The 20,384-nt window shown below is 39.7% G+C and overlaps 1 protein-coding gene across 1 annotated transcript in view; it reads left to right on the top strand.

Moving 5' to 3' along the window:
- Positions 1-20,384, top strand: part of LOC124774854 (ubiquinol-cytochrome-c reductase complex assembly factor 1) — a 147,682-nt gene that overhangs the window by 43,304 nt on the left and 83,994 nt on the right. Inside the window, exon 2 of the mRNA XM_047249515.1 lies at positions 13,140-13,352. Coding sequence (XP_047105471.1) covers positions 13,140-13,352 — 213 coding nt within the window. The remainder of the gene's footprint in view (positions 1-13,139; positions 13,353-20,384) is intronic.

Genomic DNA, 20,384 nt, shown 5'->3' with positions numbered 1-20,384 from the left:
GGAACCATGTTTTAAATTGTAAGACATTTCCAGGGGCAGATGTGGACTCTGACCACAATCTATTGGTTATGACCTGTAGATTAAAACTGAAGAAACTGCAAAAAGGTGGGAATTTAAGGAGATGGGACCTGGATAAACTAAAAGAAACAGAGGTTGTACAGAGATTCAGGGAGAGCATAAGGGAGCAATTGACAGGAATGGGGGAAATAAATACAGTAGAAGAAGAATGGGTAGCTTTGAGGGATGAAGTAGTGAAGGCAGCAGAGGATCAAGTAGGTAAAAAGACGAGGGCTAGTAGAAATCCTTGGGTAACAGAAGACATATTGAATTTAATTGATGAAAGGAGAAAATATAAAAATGCAGTAAGTGAAACAGGCAAAAAGGAATACAAACGTCTCAAAAATGAGATCGACAGGAAGTGCAAAATGGCTAAGCAGGGATGGCTAGAGGACAAATGTAAGGATGTAGAGGCCTATCTCACTAGGGGTAAGATAGATACCGCCTACAGGAAAATTAAAGAGGCCTTTGGAGACAAGAGAACGACTTGTATGAATATCAAGAGCTTAGATGGAAACCCAGTTCTAAGCAAAGAAGGGAAAGCAGAAAGGTGGAAGGAGTATATGGAGGGTCTATACAAGGGCAATGTACTTGAGGACAATATTATGGAAATGAAAGAGGATGTAGATGAAGATGAAATGGGAGATTTGATACTGCGTGAAGAGTTTGACAGAGCACTGAAAGACCTGAGTCGAAACAAGGCCCCCGGAGTAGACAATGTTCCATTGGAACTACTGACGGCCGTGGGAGAGCCAGTCCTGACAAAACTCTACCATCTGGTGAGCAAGATGTATGAAACAGGCGAAATACCCTCAGACTTCAAGAAGAATATAATAATTCAAATCCCAAAGAAAGCAGGTGTTGACAGATGTGAAAATTACCGAACTATCAGCTTAATAAGTCACAGCTGCAAAATACTAACACGAATTCTTTACAGACGAATGGAAAAACTAGTAGAAGCCAACCTCGGGGAAGATCAGTTTGGATTCCGTAGAAACACTGGAACACGTGAGGCAATACTGACCTTACGACTTATCTTAGAAGAAAGATTAAGGAAAGGCAAACCTACGTTTCTAGCATTTGTAGACTTAGAGAAAGCTTTTGACAATGTTGACTGGAATACTCTCTTTCAAATTCTAAAGGTGGCAGGGGTAAAATACAGGGAACGAAAGGCTATTTACAATTTGTACAGAAACCAGATGGCAGTTATAAGAGTCGAGGGACATGAAAGGGAAGCAGTGGTTGGGAAGGGAGTAAGACAGGGTTGTAGCCTCTCCCCGATGTTGTTCAATCTGTATATTGAGCAAGCAGTAAAGGAAACAAAAGAAAAATTCGGAGTAGGTATTAAAATTCATGGAGAAGAAATAAAAACTTTGAGGTTCGCCGATGACATTGTAATTCTGTCAGAGACAGCAAAGGACTTTGAAGAGCAGTTGAATGGAATGGACAGTGTCTTGAAAGGAGGATATAAGATGAACATCAACAAAAGCAAAATAAGGATAATGGAATGTAGTCTCATTAAGTCGGGTGATGCTGAGGGAATTAGATAAGGAAATGAGGCACTTAAAGTAGTAAAGGAGTTTTGCTATTTGGGGAGCAAAATAACTGATGATGGTCGAAGTAGAGAGGATATAAAATGTAGGCTGGCAATGGCAAGGAAAGCGTTTCTGAAGAAGAGAAATTTGTTAACATCCAATATTGATTTAAGTGTCAGGAAGTCATTTCTGAAAGTATTCGTATGGAGTGTAGCCATGTATGGAAATGAAACATGGACGATAAATAGTTTGGACAAGAAGAGAATAGAAGCTTTCGAAATGTGGTGCTACAGAAGAATGCTGAAGATTAGATGGGTAGATCACATAACTAATGAGGAAGTATTGAATAGGATTGGGGAGAAGAGAAGTTTGTGGCACAACTTGACCAGAAGAAGGGATCGGTTGGTAGGACATGTTCTGAGGCATCAAGGGATCACCAATTTAGTATTGGAGGGCAGCGTGGAGGGTAAAAATCGTAGAGGGAGACCAAGAGATGAATACACTAAGCAGATTCAGAAGGATGTAGGTTGCAGTAGGTACTGGGAGATGAAAAAGCTTGCACAGGATAGAGTAGCATGGAGAGCTGCATCAAACCAGTCTCAGGACTGAAGACCACAACAACAACAACAACTGTCTTGCAGACGCATAGAGTTTTTAAGAGCAATACTGGAAAAGATTGTTCATTTACATTCAAAAAGGTTTTGATGCAAACCATGCATATTTGATCATATTCGGAAAATCAAGTGCTCTGAATTGATGCAAAGTTAATGAGTGCAGTTTTTATGGAATCATCCCTGGATTAGATTGCTCTGTTGGTCTTCAACAAATCGGGAGCAGTCTGAATTTTCTTCGTGAAAATTTTAGCCTGTCGATAAAAATATACGTCAAAAGGCAGGCAAAGTGGAGTATACTTTGGTGGGATAACTTTTACGGTGCAGGTGCACGCTTTCCTCTCGTCCATGAAGATGTGATCGTATATGGTCAGATCAGTCTGCTCTCCCCATGTATCAATGATATACAGTATAGAAACTTTTCCTGTCCCATGTACAGAATAATCGCAGATTTTAAAAAAGTCTTCGTACACCAGTTTCGTGAACTTCTCTGATTTCATGCAGGACACAGTTACGTATTTAAATTTGAGGGTTAATTCATCCACTCTTTTCTGAACATTAGGGCCAAATTTTTCAGACGGTTTCTGCTTACATAAAAAAAAGTACGGGATCATCTTTCCTGATGCAGTTAGTGTACTGTGCTGTGTACAAATGACTTATCTTGTTTAAATCTTTTCTCTGGACAAGAATGGTTCTCACACTTTTCTCCAAGAGGGCTCTATTGTATATTGATTGATATTGACAGCTGTTTGATTGGTGTTGATTATGTAGTTGAGGTTAAAATTACCAATTCGTATTTTCGTTTGTGTGCAGAATTCTTCTGTAGCTACTAATACTTCTTCTGTCAGTGCCCATTCTTTGGAACTGATGAACTTCGTAATCTTCCTTTGCCTGATTCTATGCTTTTGTTTACATCTTTCGACCCAAGCCGAGCTGGTCACGAAATTAAAGGTATCCACTAAAAGTGGAACAGCAGCATTCATCGCCCATTGCTGTAAAGTTCTGGTTGTCGCCTGCTCGCAGAAGAAATTATATTATTTTCACAAGTCAGTCTCTTTCTTACAATGTATTTGACATATATTTTGACATGTTTTACCTGTTCCAAATTCTGTCTTGCTTCAAAGAACTGTCCATATGTCTCACGATCGATAGTGTTCCATTTATCATGTTAAGTTCCACCTCATCTCACATCCTCTTTCCATCGATGTAATATTGATTTATGTTTTAATCAAGAGACACCGTGGGACTGCAAACTTTATGCTCCATTTTGGATGAGCGACTGCAAGAGTGACTGTTCGTTCTATGTAGCATAGAGGCGCATAATCTGCTGGTTCATATGTGAATTCGTCAGCGACAAAATCGCCATCTCCCTCTACTCCCATATATTGCAAAGTAAATAGATTTAAATTATGTTGATTCAGCCACAAGAAAGAGAACAGCCACACGAAAGTGAAACCTACTGCCTCATATTCATGCACCTCGTCTTCTTCGTTGATGATCATTAATTCATCACCATCAATGATATGTCTCTCGGCCAACAGGTTCTTGTATTGCAATACATATCTCATTGCCAATTGCAATTGAATTAGCAGAGATTGTGTTGGGCAGTGTATTTGTTAGAAGATGTAAATCACGAAGCAACTTTTCCGCATATTTGATGGCTTTAGTGATTTTGCTTCTCGATTGTTCATTCAACCCTTCTACTTAGATGTATCTTCTTCTGGATGCACTTCTGTAGACACACTTGGGTCATCCATTTCACTGCATTCTTCGAACACACACGGCACTAACAATGCATTGCAAGCAACGGACATTGAATCCAAATGCAAACTAGTGGTTTAGGAGCTAGGTCACCGCCGTTTGTTTTACCAGGGTGATACATGTTCATTATACACAGAGGCCTGTCCATGAGAACTCTTTGCATTATCTCCATAGCCAAATAAAAGGCGGTGACCAGGGCAATACACTGTCACAATACACAGAGTTTGCACGGGATGCCCCTGCAGACAGTCCGCTTTCTGTTTGACCAAGCCTACACAATTTAAACTTCTTAAGGATGTCACACAATTTACACTGTTTGTTGATGTTCTATAAAATAAAATGGAAAAATGTTGGACTATTCTGATAAAAAAAGGGCAAAAATCACGGAAAGAACCCGAACACGGTACCTCCAGCTTGGTAGCTGTATACCTTAACCACTACGCCATGCTTACTTGGTTGGAACTTGGCTAATGCTACACATATTACAGTGTGCAATGAACTTCAAAATCAATTTTCTCAAAAACCAAAGCCCGTCGCTAAAAAGGCGGATAGCCTCATACTCAGGGCATGTCCCTCTACAGCATATCGGAGACCTGTCAAAATCTGTTATTTACACTTATGATGGTCCCCTTACCAGTGAAAGACAAGCAATGACTGCCATATCAAATGAAGGTGTGTTGGTAGTAGAAACAGAAGTTGCTAAGGGAATAATTTACCTTGGTAGACTTCTTCGAGGAATGAGAAAACTGTCAGAAGTTAGAGTTCCCAAGGTTGATAATATGGTAACATTGAAAGTCAGAGACATTCCTAAATGCCATCATCTCACAAAATGCATAGAGATAAAGCATTTCTTTTTACTCTAGAAAAAGTGATAAGAGGTCAGTCAGACATGCTGCATATTTCCTTTGAACATCAGCAATCTGAGAAAGCCTACTTGCAAAGTTTCAAGAACCAGCTGTAAATGGAGAATCTAGGAGTTTAATGCAACCCACTAAGTATCTCTTCCAAACTAGTCACGAGATCAAGATAAGATTAATTCAGCATGCACAGAGGTATTTAAACAATCATTCTTCCTGTGCCCCGTACATGAATGGAATGGGGAGAAGCCCTAATAACCGGTATATTGGAAAGTATGCTATGCCATGCACTCCTCAGTGGTTTGCAGAATATGCATGAAGATTTGGATATACTGATGAAGTTCCTACCAAAACGAAGGCTGTAAGTTATATGTCATAAAAGGGGTCTTTCATGTTGAGATACATGCTTTTTTTTTACCTTTCTCTCTTCAGTGAGTAAGGGGTATTGCAGTTATAAAGGTATTTGTATTTATTTAGTATTGAGGAGGATTGGAATCGCTGAATGCTAAGAAAAGGATCAGTGTTAAGAAAAGTATCTCCATGTGTAAGTATTTTATTTTGTTCATTTGTTTCTATAACAGTGTTGGATTGAGAATAAAATTTCGTGCAGTTGAATTAATCTGTGAGCTGTTTAATTTAACAATTGCAGGAGAGAATTTTTTTTTTAAGATAACAAGTGTGCAGTTATTTGGTAATTTCCAAGAATCGGTGTGTACATCGAAGTTGCAGACCCATTTCAATATGTATCAAATAGCTGACTCTCAAAATGTTAAGAGACACAACAAAAGATGAACGTATTGAAAACAGAAAGATACTGTTTGGCATTGAACATCAAGACATACATAGAGAACCACTCACTACGTGAGTGTAATGTTTTGTTTAATTAATGGGAATGGGAAAGGTACAATTTACATTTACTATGAGTATGTTACGATATACAATTATGTGGTTATGCAGGAACCTAAGAGTGCTGGTTGAATTACTGCAACTGAAATGATTGGTAATTATATTTATAATGCTGTTTGTCAGAAACATTTGTCGCGATGTGTGATGATTAATTTCTAAGCATTTATTTACAAATTTAGTGAATAAGGAGGTGGAAATTGTACACTCAAATCTCTCAACTTATAATTTTTCTAATCTTCCGAACATTTAGTACCAGTTGCAGTAATGTAATTAGAAGCAGTTGCTTATGCAGTTAATGATGGTCAGATATCCGGCAGGCTGTATTTGGAACTAAATGCTTTTGTACAGATGGCAGTAATATGATAGCACAGATAACGAGTGCATAGCTTGGGGAAAAAGAATGCTGTACCACAGGATAATTCTATTCAGAAAACTAATAAATATGAAACAGAATTACTGGCCGGTACTTACCCTTAGGGCAAGAAATGTTTGGTACTGCTGATAGACGCGCATAAAAGTAAAAGTGTTAACAAGATGAGAAGGGACCCACCTGTAGTGTAGTGAGGAGGATGGTAGATAAGGATGAAGGGGGGAGCATCAGCGGTTAGATCATGCAGTGCAAGCTTTCAAGGCTGGATCTTGCTGAATTTTGTTTCATGGGCATTAGGCCATGGTCAAAGCATAGTGCACCTGGGAACCACAAAAATTAATATGAATACCTGGCTTAAATAACACAAGACTAAGGACATACAAATAAACTGACAGTAGCAGATTGTGCACTGGACCAGGGAAGCACCAATTTTGTTCCTCAGCATAGAACAACAGGAATGCAAATAGGAGCCAAACTACACAGCTGAGTCTGTTTATGTATTTTAAGTTGATTATACTTGTCTATTCAGTGGCTTTGAGTGATTAAAGTTTATCATAGTCAGTCAGCCCCTAACTTGGCTTGCAAAATTACTTCAGATTAAATCTGATCAGATAATTCATATAGAGGATAAACAGTTTGAAAAAAAAAAAAAAATGTATGTGATAATATCATTACACCTTTGCAGATCAGTCTTTATGAGCTGTGTTTCACTGTTGTTTGATCATGTAACATCACTTCCAACAACACTTTTAATGCCTTGTTGACTGTGTGCTTGTATGAATCGCCACTGTCGTTAAATCAAAATGAGTTGTGTTAAAGGAGCAACTCCTTGTTGGTTGTGGAGGGTACATGTCTCGCGTGAATCCTAATTTAGTGAGAGAATGATGAAAAGGATGAACTCGGTTCAGGTCTTCTGTAATGTAGTATCACAGCATACATTCTTTTTATGTAATAGTTTCCTGCAAATTGGCACTGCAGGGGGGGGGGGGGGTGTCATTCTCCACCACAGACGTTGCTTTCTGTTTATCCTGCCCCATAGATGCTGCTTAGTGGGAAGTGGTCAGTGCCTTCCATTCGGGTGACCACCTCCCTGTCTGGATCCACCTGTCGGATAGAGCTGTCCCTGAAAAGAAGCTGCCACAGTGGATTCGTGGCAGAGCTGACTGGATGCTGAACAGCCAACTGGCTGCTTTTGAATGCTGATATAGTGTCCGGAAAAGGGTGGACCATATTACCAGCACGAACCACTATGCCTCTGATGTGTAGCCGTCACTGCGAAATGTAGATGTTGGCCTGCGGTGGAGGAATGTAGGACGTGGATGGAAGCTATCAGGATGCGCCGTATTAAAACTCGGCTGTGATCTTCAAGTGTTTTATTATTCCCAGCTACAGTATCACAGGGTCCCGCGATGCTGAGGATGGCACTTCGCTGTCTGTAAAACAGCTTGGCGCAGAAGGTTACCTCAGCGTTCCGTGCAACGTATTGCGGCGTACTGGTCGTGTACAGCTGCAGAGTTTTGACGATGTCTGGATGCACCAGCAGCCGACTCAGCAGCCTTCACCCCCGTTGCTTCTTCACCGTCGTGGTTAGGATCGCGGCGACAACAAGCGCCTGTGATCAGACAGCCAAATCTGTGGCCCTCGCCCCGGGATACCTCCGGCATGTGTTGGGAGACGACAAGACTGCCTGCGGTAGCAAGTTGTCGAGTGGCCCGCCGCTGGCTGGCTCCGGACCCCACGTTGGCCTCAGAGGGTCGAACCAGTGACCTGCCATGGTCTGGAATGCTGGCGCCCCATCTGTTGCTACGTATAGTTGGTGGTGTGACATGCCCCTCTGTCCAGGAGAGCTGCCACACTCGAATGCCCCTCGTTAGAAAACCGGCATCTATTTATATGCAGCTGTGCGCCTCTGCCTTGCTAACAAGCTGCTCCGAGTCATGTATTCATAACATCTAGGTTGTGCCAGTGGAACCCTTCTGCCTGTAACTTGCCCCATGCAAACTGCTACTTTTACTCTTTTCAGCGGTTCGACGGCCCTGTGGTCTCCGTTCTACTTCGCAGCTGCTGGTCAGCTTAACTTACTGTCATCAGGCTTGTGCCTGGCTGTAACTCGTGCACTCAGAAATATTGCACCAAATCTAACTTTCCTATCTTAAATGGTGGTGCTGCTACAGATGCATCTGTCCCCAAATCCTCAGTCTGACTTCAGTGGTGACATGTCACATAGTGGAATGATGAGTCTCTCTCCACAATCAAGGGTAGATACAGGGTTTTGCAACTGTTTAAATGCCAACCACCCACTACAAACCTTGCAGCCTTTTATCGAGAGGACAGAAGCGTGAAGAACAAAGAGAGCAAGAAGAGGTCGTGGCAAGTGTTTCTGGACTTGATAAATGGTTCCACTAGCTCCAAAAATGTGTTTGAAGCTATCTGCAAAATTTGTCAGATTACCTATAACTGCTGTGCTTGGGCAAGGGTGTGTCCATTCTGTACCTGGAGGCATTGTCCAGGCAATGGCAGAGTGCTTCAGTTTGATCACTGCCACTGAAAATCAGGATCCAGCTTTCTGCTGCCATCAGCCATTAATGTATAAGGGTGGTTGGAATTTCCATTCCTACAACACCAAGGACTATAGCGAACCCTTTTCTGTGTGGGAGCTTGAGTGTGCATTCTCTCAGGTCAGGGAGACTGTGTCAGGTAAGGACCATAGCCAGAACAGCATGTTATAGTACCTCAAAGTGGATGCAAAGGTTATCATCCAATCTCTTTTTAATAAAATGTGATTGACTGGAGACTTTCCCGACTCATGGAAGAAGGCAAGTTCGTTATCTCCTCCTACACATTGCCCAGTAGTTACTATAGCGTGGCCCTCGCTAGCTGTCTAGGAAAGATGCTAGAACGTGTGGTCAGTCAGCATCTGGCTTTGGTCCTAGAATCATGGCAACTGCAGAGCCTCTACTAGTGTTGTGGGTTTCGAAGGAATAATTTAACCTTGGACAATCTTACCATGCTACGGGTGGGAATGCAACTATCTTTTGTACATAGGCAGCACCTCATAGGTATTCTCTTTGATTGTGAGAGGATCTACGATGCTAGCTGGAAGCATCACATCCTAGGGAATCTCCACAAGTGGGACTTAGGAGGATGACTACCAATATTCATACTGTCCTTTCTTTCCAGACTTATTTTTTTATATCTGGGTAGTGATGCTCTTTCTGGGCAATTCAAGTAAGAGAATGGTGCCCCTCAGGGATCTGTTTTAAATGTGACTATGTGCTATTGCCATGTAAAGTCTTCCATTTGGTGTTTTTTGTTTGCAGGGAACTTTGCCATATTATGTTCCTTCTCCAGCCTTGCGACAACCACTTGTCAGTTACAATTCACAGTACGAGGTGCATTCAAGTTCTAAGGCCTCCGATTTTTTTTCTAATTAACTACTCACCCGAAATCGATGAAACTGGCGTTACTTCTCGACGTAATCGCCCTGCAGATGTACACATTTTTCACAACGCTGACGCCATGATTCCATGGCAGTGGCGAAGGCTTCTTTAGGAGTCTGTTTTGACCACTGGAAAATCGCTGAGGCAATAGCAGCACAGCTGGTGAATGTGAAGCCACGGAGAGTGTCTTTCATTGTTGGAAAAAGCCAAAAGTCACTAGGCGCCAGGTCAGGTGAGTAGGGAGCATGAGGAATCACTTCAAAGTTGTTATCACAAAGAAACTGTTGCGTAACGTTAGCTCGATGTGCGGGTGCGTTGTCTTGGTGAAACAGCACACGCGCAGCCCTTCCCGGACGTTTTTGTTGCAGTGCAGGAAGGAATTTGTTCTTCAAAACATTTTCGTAGGATGCACCTGTTACCGTAGTGCCCTTGGAATGCAATGGGTAAGGATTACGCCCATACTGTCCCAGAACATGGACACCATCATTTTTTCAGCACTGGTGGTCACCCGAAATTTTTTTGGTGGCGGTGAATCTGTGTGCTTCCATTGAGCTGACTGGCACTTTGTTTCTGGATTGAAAAACGGCATCCACGTCTCATCCATCGTCACAACCGACGAAAAGAAAGTCCCATTCATGCTGTCGTCGCGCGTCAACATTGCTTGGCAACATGCCACACGGGCAGCCATGTGGTCGTCAGTCAGCATTCGTGGCACCCGACTGGATGACACATTTCGCATTTTCAGGTCGTCATGGAGGATTGTGTGCACAGAACCCACAGAAATGCCAACTCTGGAGGCGATCTGTTAAACAGTCATTCGGCGACCCCCCAAAACAATTCTCTCGACTTTCTCGATCATGTCGTCAGACCGGCTTGTGTGAGCCCGAGGTTGTTTCGGTTTGTTGTCACACGATGTTCTGCCTTCATTAAACTGTCGCACCCACTAACGCACTTTTGACACATCCATAACTCCATCACCACATGTCTCCAACTGTCGATGAATTTCAATTGGTTTCACACCACGCAAATTGAGAAAACGAATGATTGCACGCTGTTCAAGTAAGGAAAACGTCGCCATTTTAAGTATTTAAAACAGTTCTTATTCTTGCCGCTGGCGGTAAAATTCAATCTGCCGTAAGGTGCTGCCATCTCTGGGACGTATTGACAATGAACGCGGCCTCATTTTAAAACAATGCGCATGTTTCTATCTCTTTCCAATCCGGAGAAAAAAAATCTGGAGGCCTTAGAACTTGAATGCACCTCGTATTGCAGGAGTTGGTGGAGTTTCTGGGTCTCACATTTGATGAGTGGCTCACATGGTTACCACATCTGTCGAATGTAAAAGTTGAAAACCTGAAGACAGTTTAAAATGAGTCGACCACAGGTCATGTGAAACAGACCGAACATGTCTGCTGCAGTTTTACAAGGAGTTTGTGCAATTCCGCCTTGACTCCAAATACATAGTTTACAGCTCGGATAGGCCACCTTACTGCACATCAATACTGTTCACCATGAGGGGAATGAGTTGGTAACAAGATCACACAGAAACAATCTGATTCCCAGCCTCTGTGTTGTGGTAGTTAGACTGGCTAGTGATCCACTGCTTATCATGTGCCAGCAAATTCTCATGAAGCAACATGTATGCAATGTACTCTCAACCCCACGGTCGCTAGCATTCCATCCGTGTTCACCATACCATTGTTCCAGGGTGATTGATTTATTTTTTTTATTTCCCTGTTGATCGACCAGGCACAGTTCCTTACTATATTATTCAGCTGTTGTGGGTTAGTCTGTGTTTTAACCATAAATGACTGGCAGCACATGTCTCCTTAGTCTTTTGTGTGAAAGTGCGGGTGAGACGGAGTGGCTGAGAATTATATTTTACATTTTACCTTTTGGTAATAATAATGATACACATCTCCAATTAGTGTAGTCTTGATGACCTTGCTGTTGAGTGCCACATATGTACCACTACCACCACCAGCTTGAAGTCCATCACAAAAAGGAAGAAAGATTAACAGTTTAACATCCCATCAACAGTGCGGTCATTAGACACACAGCACAAGCTCGTACTGTGGAAGAAAGGGGAAGGAAATCAGCCATGCCGTTTTTGAAGAACAGTTTGCCTGGAGTGACTTGCGGAAATCACAGAAAACCCAAATCTGAATGGCCGGGCAATGATTTGAACTGTTGTCCTCCTTAATGGGAGTTCAGTGTGCTAACCACTGCACCGCTTCACTCAGTGAAGTCCATCAAAGCCACATTAAAATTCTCCTTGTGGTTTGTAATACAGACTGGTTGAAAACAGTGGAGTGAATAGAAATAATGAGTAGTGAAATATTTCTTACCTAAAACAGGGTTACTTATTTTTAGTGACCCAAGTTACACTGGTACTCAGAAGTAAATGATGGGCAAAATCTCATGCAGTATGGTATGAGACATAAGGTGAAAGTGAGTGGTAGGACCAGGTGTATTATTAAAGTATTTAAATAGTACTTTGAAAACAAGATAAGTGCATTAGTACCAGGTGCTGAAACTGGAGTTTGACTAGTACGCACAGTTTTAAAAATATGCAAGGGTTGGAACTTTAATAGTGGCAACTATTTATTTACAGCTCGTACAAAATAGATACATGTTTCAAAGTTTTCCTGACCTTCAAAGTAGTCACCAGCATTGTGTATAACACGTTGCCAGCGATGTGGAAGCCTTAGGATACTCTTAGTAGTGCCAGTTGTGTTGACAGTTCGAACGGCGCTGTCTGTTGCCCAGCGAATTTGTAGTAGTTCCGAAGCAAATGCCTTGAAGTGTTTCCTTCAGTTTAGAGAGAGAGTTGAACTCGCGAGGGCTAAAGTCAGGGGAATGAAGTAGGTGGTATAGCAATTAGCAGTCCCGTCAGTCAAACAAATCAATAACAGCTTGCGATGTACGTGTTCGAGCATTGTCCTGCAAAATGATGGTCAGGTTCTGCAGAAAGTGTTTTCACTTCTGTCTCTAAGCTGGTTGTAGGTTGTGTTCCAAAAATGAATAGCATAGAGGCAGAAGTGATGACACTTTCTGCAGGACCTGACCATCATTTTGCAGGACAATGCTCAAGCATGTACAGTGCAAGCTGTTACTGATTTGACTGATGGGGCTGCTAAGTGCTATACCACCTACTACATTCCCCTGATTTACGCCCTCGTATGTTCAACTCTATTTCTAAACTGAAGGGAACACTTCACAGCATTTGCTTCAGATCTGCTACAAATTCGTTGGGCAATAGACAGCACCACTCGAACTGTCAACACAACTGGCACTGCTAAGAGTATCCTATGGCTTCCACATCTCTGACAGCAGGTTATACACAATGCTGGTGACTACTTTGAAGGTCAGTAAAACTTTGAAACATGTATCTGTTCTGTACGAGCTGTAAATAAATAGTTGCCACTATTAAAGTTCCAACCCTCGTAGTTACGTATGCAACAATTATTTTTAAATTTGGGTTAGTTGGCTGCTTTCCTGTCAGAAATTATCCTAATACTGATTTTTGTCTTTGATTATGAATGAATATTTAATAGTTTGAGTTCAAAATTTCAATGTCTCATGCACATATTTGTTTACAGGTACCAACACAGTGTTACAGAAGAACAGTTGTAGCAGAATATCTAAAACCCACAATTGTAAGCTCTTCAGCAACAAGATGCCACTGTTTCATTCATACCTCTGTTCCTGTTCAAAAAGAAACAAAAGTTTTAGCTGTTGGTGCCAACCAATCAGGTGATGGAGTGATAAGGAAACTGACTAGACGTTTGGGTGTCTTGGATCATTCGAAGTCGGTAAGGTACTGAAGTTATCTAACTCTGTAATTTCTAAGTGCATGGATAAAAAAATATGCCACTTCCAGGTGATACTGGGAATTTTGCAGTCCACGTCTCAGCTGTCTTCAGCATATATGACAACTTATTAACTAACTCATTTATTCTTGTAATTGTCATTTAAACCTAATATCAGAATTTAATATTAAACAACTTTTTTCCTTTTGAAAAGTTTTAGCACCAGATTCCTGTCATTTGTAGGCATTATAAACTTCCCAGTTTATGTCCTTCATAAAAATTCTTTTTTGGGTTAAGAGGTCTGCTAGTTTCTGCAGTAGTGCTGATTTGGGAATTCTTCCATCTTTCATGCATAGAACAGCCCCACAAGCTTCAGTCATCTGTCAGCTATGATTTTTTACAGGTTGTGCAGACCACCTCTTCTCAGCCTGTCACCATTTGAAATGTGGACAGGCTAACTGATCTTCAGAATTTGCCTCAAGGATAGTTGATGCAAACATTGAGCTTAATGTGCTGGTTTTACTGACATTTCTCAGGTCTCACAAGCGCATATGGCCATTGATTGGATGATAAAGTGATAGACATAAACGCTGAGGAAGCTGAAAACTGGGGAGCTGATGGAGTTCTCAGGAAGAAACTATAGCTTGAAACGCTACTTAGCATTAGAGAAACAAAGTAATTTCTAACTTACATGTGCTTTCACAAAGTCTGCTACCCATACAGCATTTTGTTAGGGTCTTTGTGTGCACTTCTTAAAATTTCTTTCTGCTACTATAACCATCTTTTTGCACATACCTTAAAATGAAGTATGCAGTTACGAAGTCAAATGCCTTGTCATTTACATTTGATACATTTTCCCTGTATTTCATATTCTTTGTTATCCATCAGTATTCTGGACCATGGACTGAGCAGTTTTGTGTGTGAATGTCTGTAGAAAGTATTTAGAGATTACTTCATGTGATTCTTTAGTACTGTACTTCCTTTACTCCACCAAAAACAAATTAGCCTCTTTACAAGCTCCGTTCTTATTGTCCTTAAGCAAGATGTATACTGCAAAGGCAATAGTCATTTCACAGCTTCTGAAATACTTCTTAAAGTTGCCCTAAAATGTTAAAAAAAAAATCATTTTTCACCCAGAAAGACAAATTTCAGATCACCATTATAAAAAAAGTGCATTATCTAATGTTTTGCTCGGCCGATATTAGATTATAGTTGATGTGCACTAAATGTTTTATGATTTAGTATTATCATTCGGGTCATTCAATGTCAGACAGCTTAGTTTTGGAACATTGTCTTTCTCGGCCATCGTTTATTTCGGTGAAATTTTATGAGAACATTCCCACGTCCCCAGTGAATGTTGGTGAAGCTTAATGTATGTTGTAGCAATACTGACAGAGATACAGTAACTTGTTTTCCTCCACATGCAACTTTGCTCAGAGTGAGCGTGAATTTCTGATTAATCTGAACTGTTATTTCTCCAGGAATAAATTTGCCCGTCTTGTACAACTTTGTGGCCTCCTTTGAAAAGAATTCTATAAGCCATATTTAGTCAAAAAAGTTGAGGCAAAATTGCCTAGAAAAATCACAGTCTGAAAAAATTTCAAAGTTTGCCTTCTTATATCGTAGGGACTAGAGGTAAGAATATTGTGAAACGTGACATATGGTAACCTAACAACACAAGGGTCTCAAATATAAAGTTTCATTTATGTACCACTTTTCAATACTGAACAAATTAAGTTCAAAGCTGAAGATTTTGTTAAAAGGTCAAAATGTGATATTTTTGACATGGTGTTTCAGAAAACATTGTCCTACAAATCTATCCAAACTGGGCTCATTAGAAATGCCATAGTTTTAATTGCAGAAAAAGTGTATTTGATTATCCACTGCCTGAAATTTCCTGCCAGGTTAAAACTGTGTGCCCGACCGAGACTCAAACTCGGGACCTTTGCCTTTCGTGGGCAAGTGCTCTACCATCTGAGCTACCGAAGCACGACTCACACCCGGTACTCACAGCTTTGCTTCTGCCAGTATCTCGTCTCCTACCTTCCAAACTTTCGAGTTGAGTCTCAGTCGGGCACACAGTTTTAATCTGCCAGGAAGTTTCATACCAGCGCACGAGTTCGAGTCTCGGTCGGGCACACAGTTTTAATCTGCCAGGAAGTTTCATATCAGCGCACACTCTGCTGCAGAGTGAAAATCTCATTCTGTATCCACTGCCTGCTAACAATGCTACATAATGTGAATCAAAGTGGGGAGTGAAAATTGTCATGGAAAAAAAAAGACTAAAATAAAGTATATTCGACAATTCTTTTACAAATATTATTTTTTGTTAAAACTTCCAAACCAGTCTCATTTGAACCAATTTGTTTTGAGCCCCTCCAGAATAGTAGGTTTGATTTCCAACATGGGCTAACAATGCTACAAAAATTGAGGCAGAGTAGCCAGAAAAATAGTGCTGTGAATGAAGTCTTCACTTTGGCTTCTCATATCTCATTGATTAAATGCATGATAATCACGAAACTTGGGACACAACTTAGCAACATTAGTTTTCTAATTTGAAGTATTCTGATACTACTTTCTAAATTTTTACGAAGTCAGTTGAGTCTTGATTTTTGTAAAAATTACAAAAATAAATCACATTAAGTTTGCTTTTATACAATCTGTTTTCCATAATTGATTTCAAACTAATCACAGTTGGAAGGAGCGTGTTTTCAGGTATCCAGAAAATCACATTTGATGTGCACTGACAATATCTGAAAATGACAGACAAATTTGGGAGAAGGTGCTATGTCAACAGGCTACATTGCAGCAAACTGTTGTCCTCATTTCATTGTATATGGTTTTTATTTTTAAACTGGCAAATAATACCTCGCTACATTGCGTTAGTCCATGGTGACATTGTCACTACCAGTTCAAGAACATGAGCCAGCACTCCCAGTGCCATAAGAGTTGCACAGTACCAGCCATGAGCAGGTTTCTTCATCCAGATTCCTGAACCTGTAGTTTGGTTTCCTAATTTACATTCCAAAGACTTTGCTGAAAATTGTTCATTTGTTCAAGATGCTGCTCAGGGATTTCGTAGGGAAAGTTGCAAGCGAAGGTACGTAATTTTATAGCTTATTATGTCAGTGAGGAATTGTTGCAAAATGTTAGTTGTTGTATATTTCTGCAAAATGTCAGTTGTTGCATATTTCATATCACTTGCTATATCATACAGTATCTGTATGAGGGTATCTTCGAAAATTGATGGACTTTTTATTGACTCAAACAAACATCACCAAATTATATTATTTGAGAGGTGGATTAACTGTAGAACATACAAAAATAAGAACTTTAGCCACAAAACCAATTTCAACATTGATGTTGCTGGGACTTTTTGGCACAACCACAAAAAATCTCCATTAAATGGGATTGGTGGCACAACCAAGCGATTGGCTACTTGCACAAGTGTACAAAGGCCATCAACAAGTCAAATCTTGATGCCAAAAAATCTATCCAACTTTCAAGACCAAAATGTACATTGCATGAAACATATATACATTCCAGAACCGTATGAGAGAGAATAATCTATATGATAATTAATGGTAGATCAGCAACATTATTGATACACCAACAGAACAAAATGATGCACTGATAAGATTTATGCATCCTGAAGACTCAGCTGATTCATTTTATTGGCTCGAAAGACAGAATGCTTGTTGGGTACCAGAACACTACCTCATATCCGCCCTCTCGTTTCCTTCAATATAATCATCTGGTCGAAAGTATCAATTTACAGGAAACAAAGTGCAGAAAATGGCTCCAAAATTTCGGAAGATGTAAACTGCAATGTTGTCATCTACTTGTATATGAGGTACTCCTACAGATTTTAGAATATGAGATAGTTACAGCAAATCACATTTTAAGCAGACAGGTATTACCACAGGTCTTTGAAACTGAAATTAAGATACCAAATTACAGGTTTGTGAACCTTGATGAAGAAATCTACCCATGGCTGTTATTGTGTGACCCCGTAATGTCGATGGGGTTGCTGGTTGATGTTCTCAAACTAGGTTACTGCAATGTAGCCTGTTGCCTTGGTACATATCCTCCAATTTGTCTGTCATTTTCAGGTATTGTTAGTGCACATTGGAAAAATGATTGTGATTTTGTGGATGCTTGAAAACATGCTCTTTCCAATTGTGGTTAGTTTGAAATCAATTATGGAAAACAGATTTTATGAAAGAAAATAGAACATGATATCTTTTGTAATTTTTATAAAAATCAAGCACGAACAGATTTTGCAGAAATTTGGAATGAAGAATATGAATGATATCTTATGTTGGGTAACCTTATGTTGCTAAGTTGTTGTCCAAAGTTTCATCCGTATAATGCCTGTAATCAATAAGATATAAGAAACCAAAGTTAAAACTTTATTCGCAGTGTGATTTTTACAAGTATTTGCTCCAAATCGTGTAATATTGTTAGCCCATCTAGGAAATTAAAACCACTGTTCTGGAGGGGCTTGAAACACATTGTTTCGAATGAGACTGGTTTTGAAGTTTAACAGAAAATGGTATTTGTGAAAGAAGTGTTGAATATGCTCTATTTTCATCTTTTCGCAAAAAACATCCATCTTTCTGGGGAATATCTAAATTATTGGAGAATAGTTGGTATTCTGTATTCCATGCCCTTGTGCTACTGAGCTATTGCATATCGAAATTCATGTTCAACATATTTTTACTGTGTGAAATAAGAATTTGAAGTTTTCATTTTTCTGTGCCATGAATTTTTGTGCCCAACTTTGATTCAGATTATCTAACATTGTTAGTCTGTGTTGGATAATCAAATATACTTCTTTCCCAATTAAAACCAAGGTCCTTCTAGCGAGCCCAGTTTGGAAAGTTCTATAGAACAGGTTTTTTTTTTTGCAAAATACAAAATTTTTGGTCTTTATAAAAGAGGTACATAAATGGAACTTCATGTTTGGGAACCTTCTGGTGCTAGGTTACTACTTGCCAAGTGTCATGTTCCTTGAAATATAAGAACGGAAACTTTGAAAGTTATTGGGCGATTTTGTGTAAACTTTTCTGGCTGAAACTGGCTTGTAGAATTCTTTTCTGTATTATTCTTAAGAGAACGCATAAAGCTGTACAAGATGGCCAAATTTCGTTTCTTTCAAGAAATGTTTCCTGAGGTATAACAGCTCAAAAATTACTAGAAATTCACGTTCGCTCTGCGCACTCATGCTTGGAGTCCAGCAAGTGACTATTATCTTGGCAATTAGGTGTATTGCTTTGATGAACATTAAACTGTATGAGTGTTCATTGGGGACATGTGTGAATGTTTACACACAATTTCATAGAAGTTCACCACGGTCAGACAGGCCAGGTGAGCTGACATGAAATGACCCATTGTTAAATGCTTTTCATGGCTGGTTGGTGGAATCCTGCATGACTTTTTATTGTTATTGCATTTATGTTGTTATCAGGAGATTGGCTGTATGTTGCATAGTAGTAAATGAATCAGTATTCAGTTCAGTTATTGTGATGATTTCATTTCATTGTTAAAAATTTAATTATAAGTAGTGTCTTAAGTAGGGATAACTGATTTCTGTTTGTAGCGACTTACAGTGAATTGACTTGGCACTAGGATAGTGGTGAATACAATGATTTTGTTTTGGTTTTATTCTAGAAATAATAATAATAATAATAATAATAAATAATAATAATAATAATAATAATAATAATAATAATAATAATAATAATAATAATACCCGTGGAGGCCCGGGAAAAGAATAGGCCTCCGGTATGTTCTGCTAGTCGTAAAAGGCGACGAAAAGAACAAACTACTAATGGGGCTAACCCCCCTCGTAGTGTGATTAGTTGGTTCAGGACAGAACTAATGAAGCCTCGGACAAGCGCTGTCATGGTCGGGGACGACGCTTGAACCCTATGCCCGTCCGCAATGGTAACGACACTGCTTGCCACACGGAAAATGATTTAAATCCAAATAGAGGTGTTTTGCAGGATATGCTACCTGCAACCACTCTAGAAGGAAAACGAAGACAGAGGATGAGATGGTCAGATGAAGTTAACCGACACTTCATGTTCTGTTATTACCAAGCGACAAACTTAGGAACCAACACAACTGGATACAGATCACAAGTATACACAACATTTATTACCAGATACCCAGAATTAAAATTTTTAACAGAACAACGACTAGCTGATCAGATCCATGTAATAATCAAAAATAACAGGATACCCCAGTCAGAATTAGAAAACATCAAACAACAAGTACAACAAATACTGGAACAAAATAATGTGCAATCAGAAGAAGAAAAAAATACAGTAATGGACTCAAACATCCCAGAGCAAACAAACAAAGAACAACACGCATCAATTAAACAATCAGAGGAAAACGAAATCTTAAGACAGCCACCAGAACAAGCACAAATAGAACACGAAGTGACACACATGTTAGATATAGAAGAAAAATTTCAGCTGACATATATAGAATACAAAGACACAAATACAGACATTAGACCATTCTTGCATAGACTGCCAAATAACCCACGAAACAACAATACAAACTATCAACACAATCATACACAACAAAATAAATGAAAATACAGCTATGGAAGAGTTACAACTACAGATTTATATTGGAGCACTCACTACACTAAATATACACACTAGTCGGAGATCAGAACCAACCAACGCACAGAAGAAACCTACAAAACCAGCGTGGCATCACAGGCTACAGATCAGAATAGAAAAACTGAGAAAAGACATAGGACAGCTAACACAATTTATAAGAAATGAAATATCAGACAAAAAACGAAAAAGGTTAGGTAAAATCTCACAACAAGAAGCGATAGAGCAGTTAGATGAAAATAAGCAGAAATTACAAGCCTTGGCCAAACGACTTAGAAGATACAAAAAAAGTGAAAATAGAAGGAAACAAAACCAAACATTCAACACAAACCAAAAGAAATTTTACCAGACAATAGATAACACTCACATTAAAATAGACAATCCACCAAACATAATA

Source organism: Schistocerca piceifrons, chromosome 2, assembly GCF_021461385.2.
Source record: "Schistocerca piceifrons isolate TAMUIC-IGC-003096 chromosome 2, iqSchPice1.1, whole genome shotgun sequence".
Classification (NCBI taxonomy): Eukaryota; Metazoa; Arthropoda; class Insecta; order Orthoptera; family Acrididae; genus Schistocerca; species Schistocerca piceifrons.
Note: the sequence above shows the minus strand (reverse complement) of the source record. Positions and strands in the feature narration are given on the sequence as shown.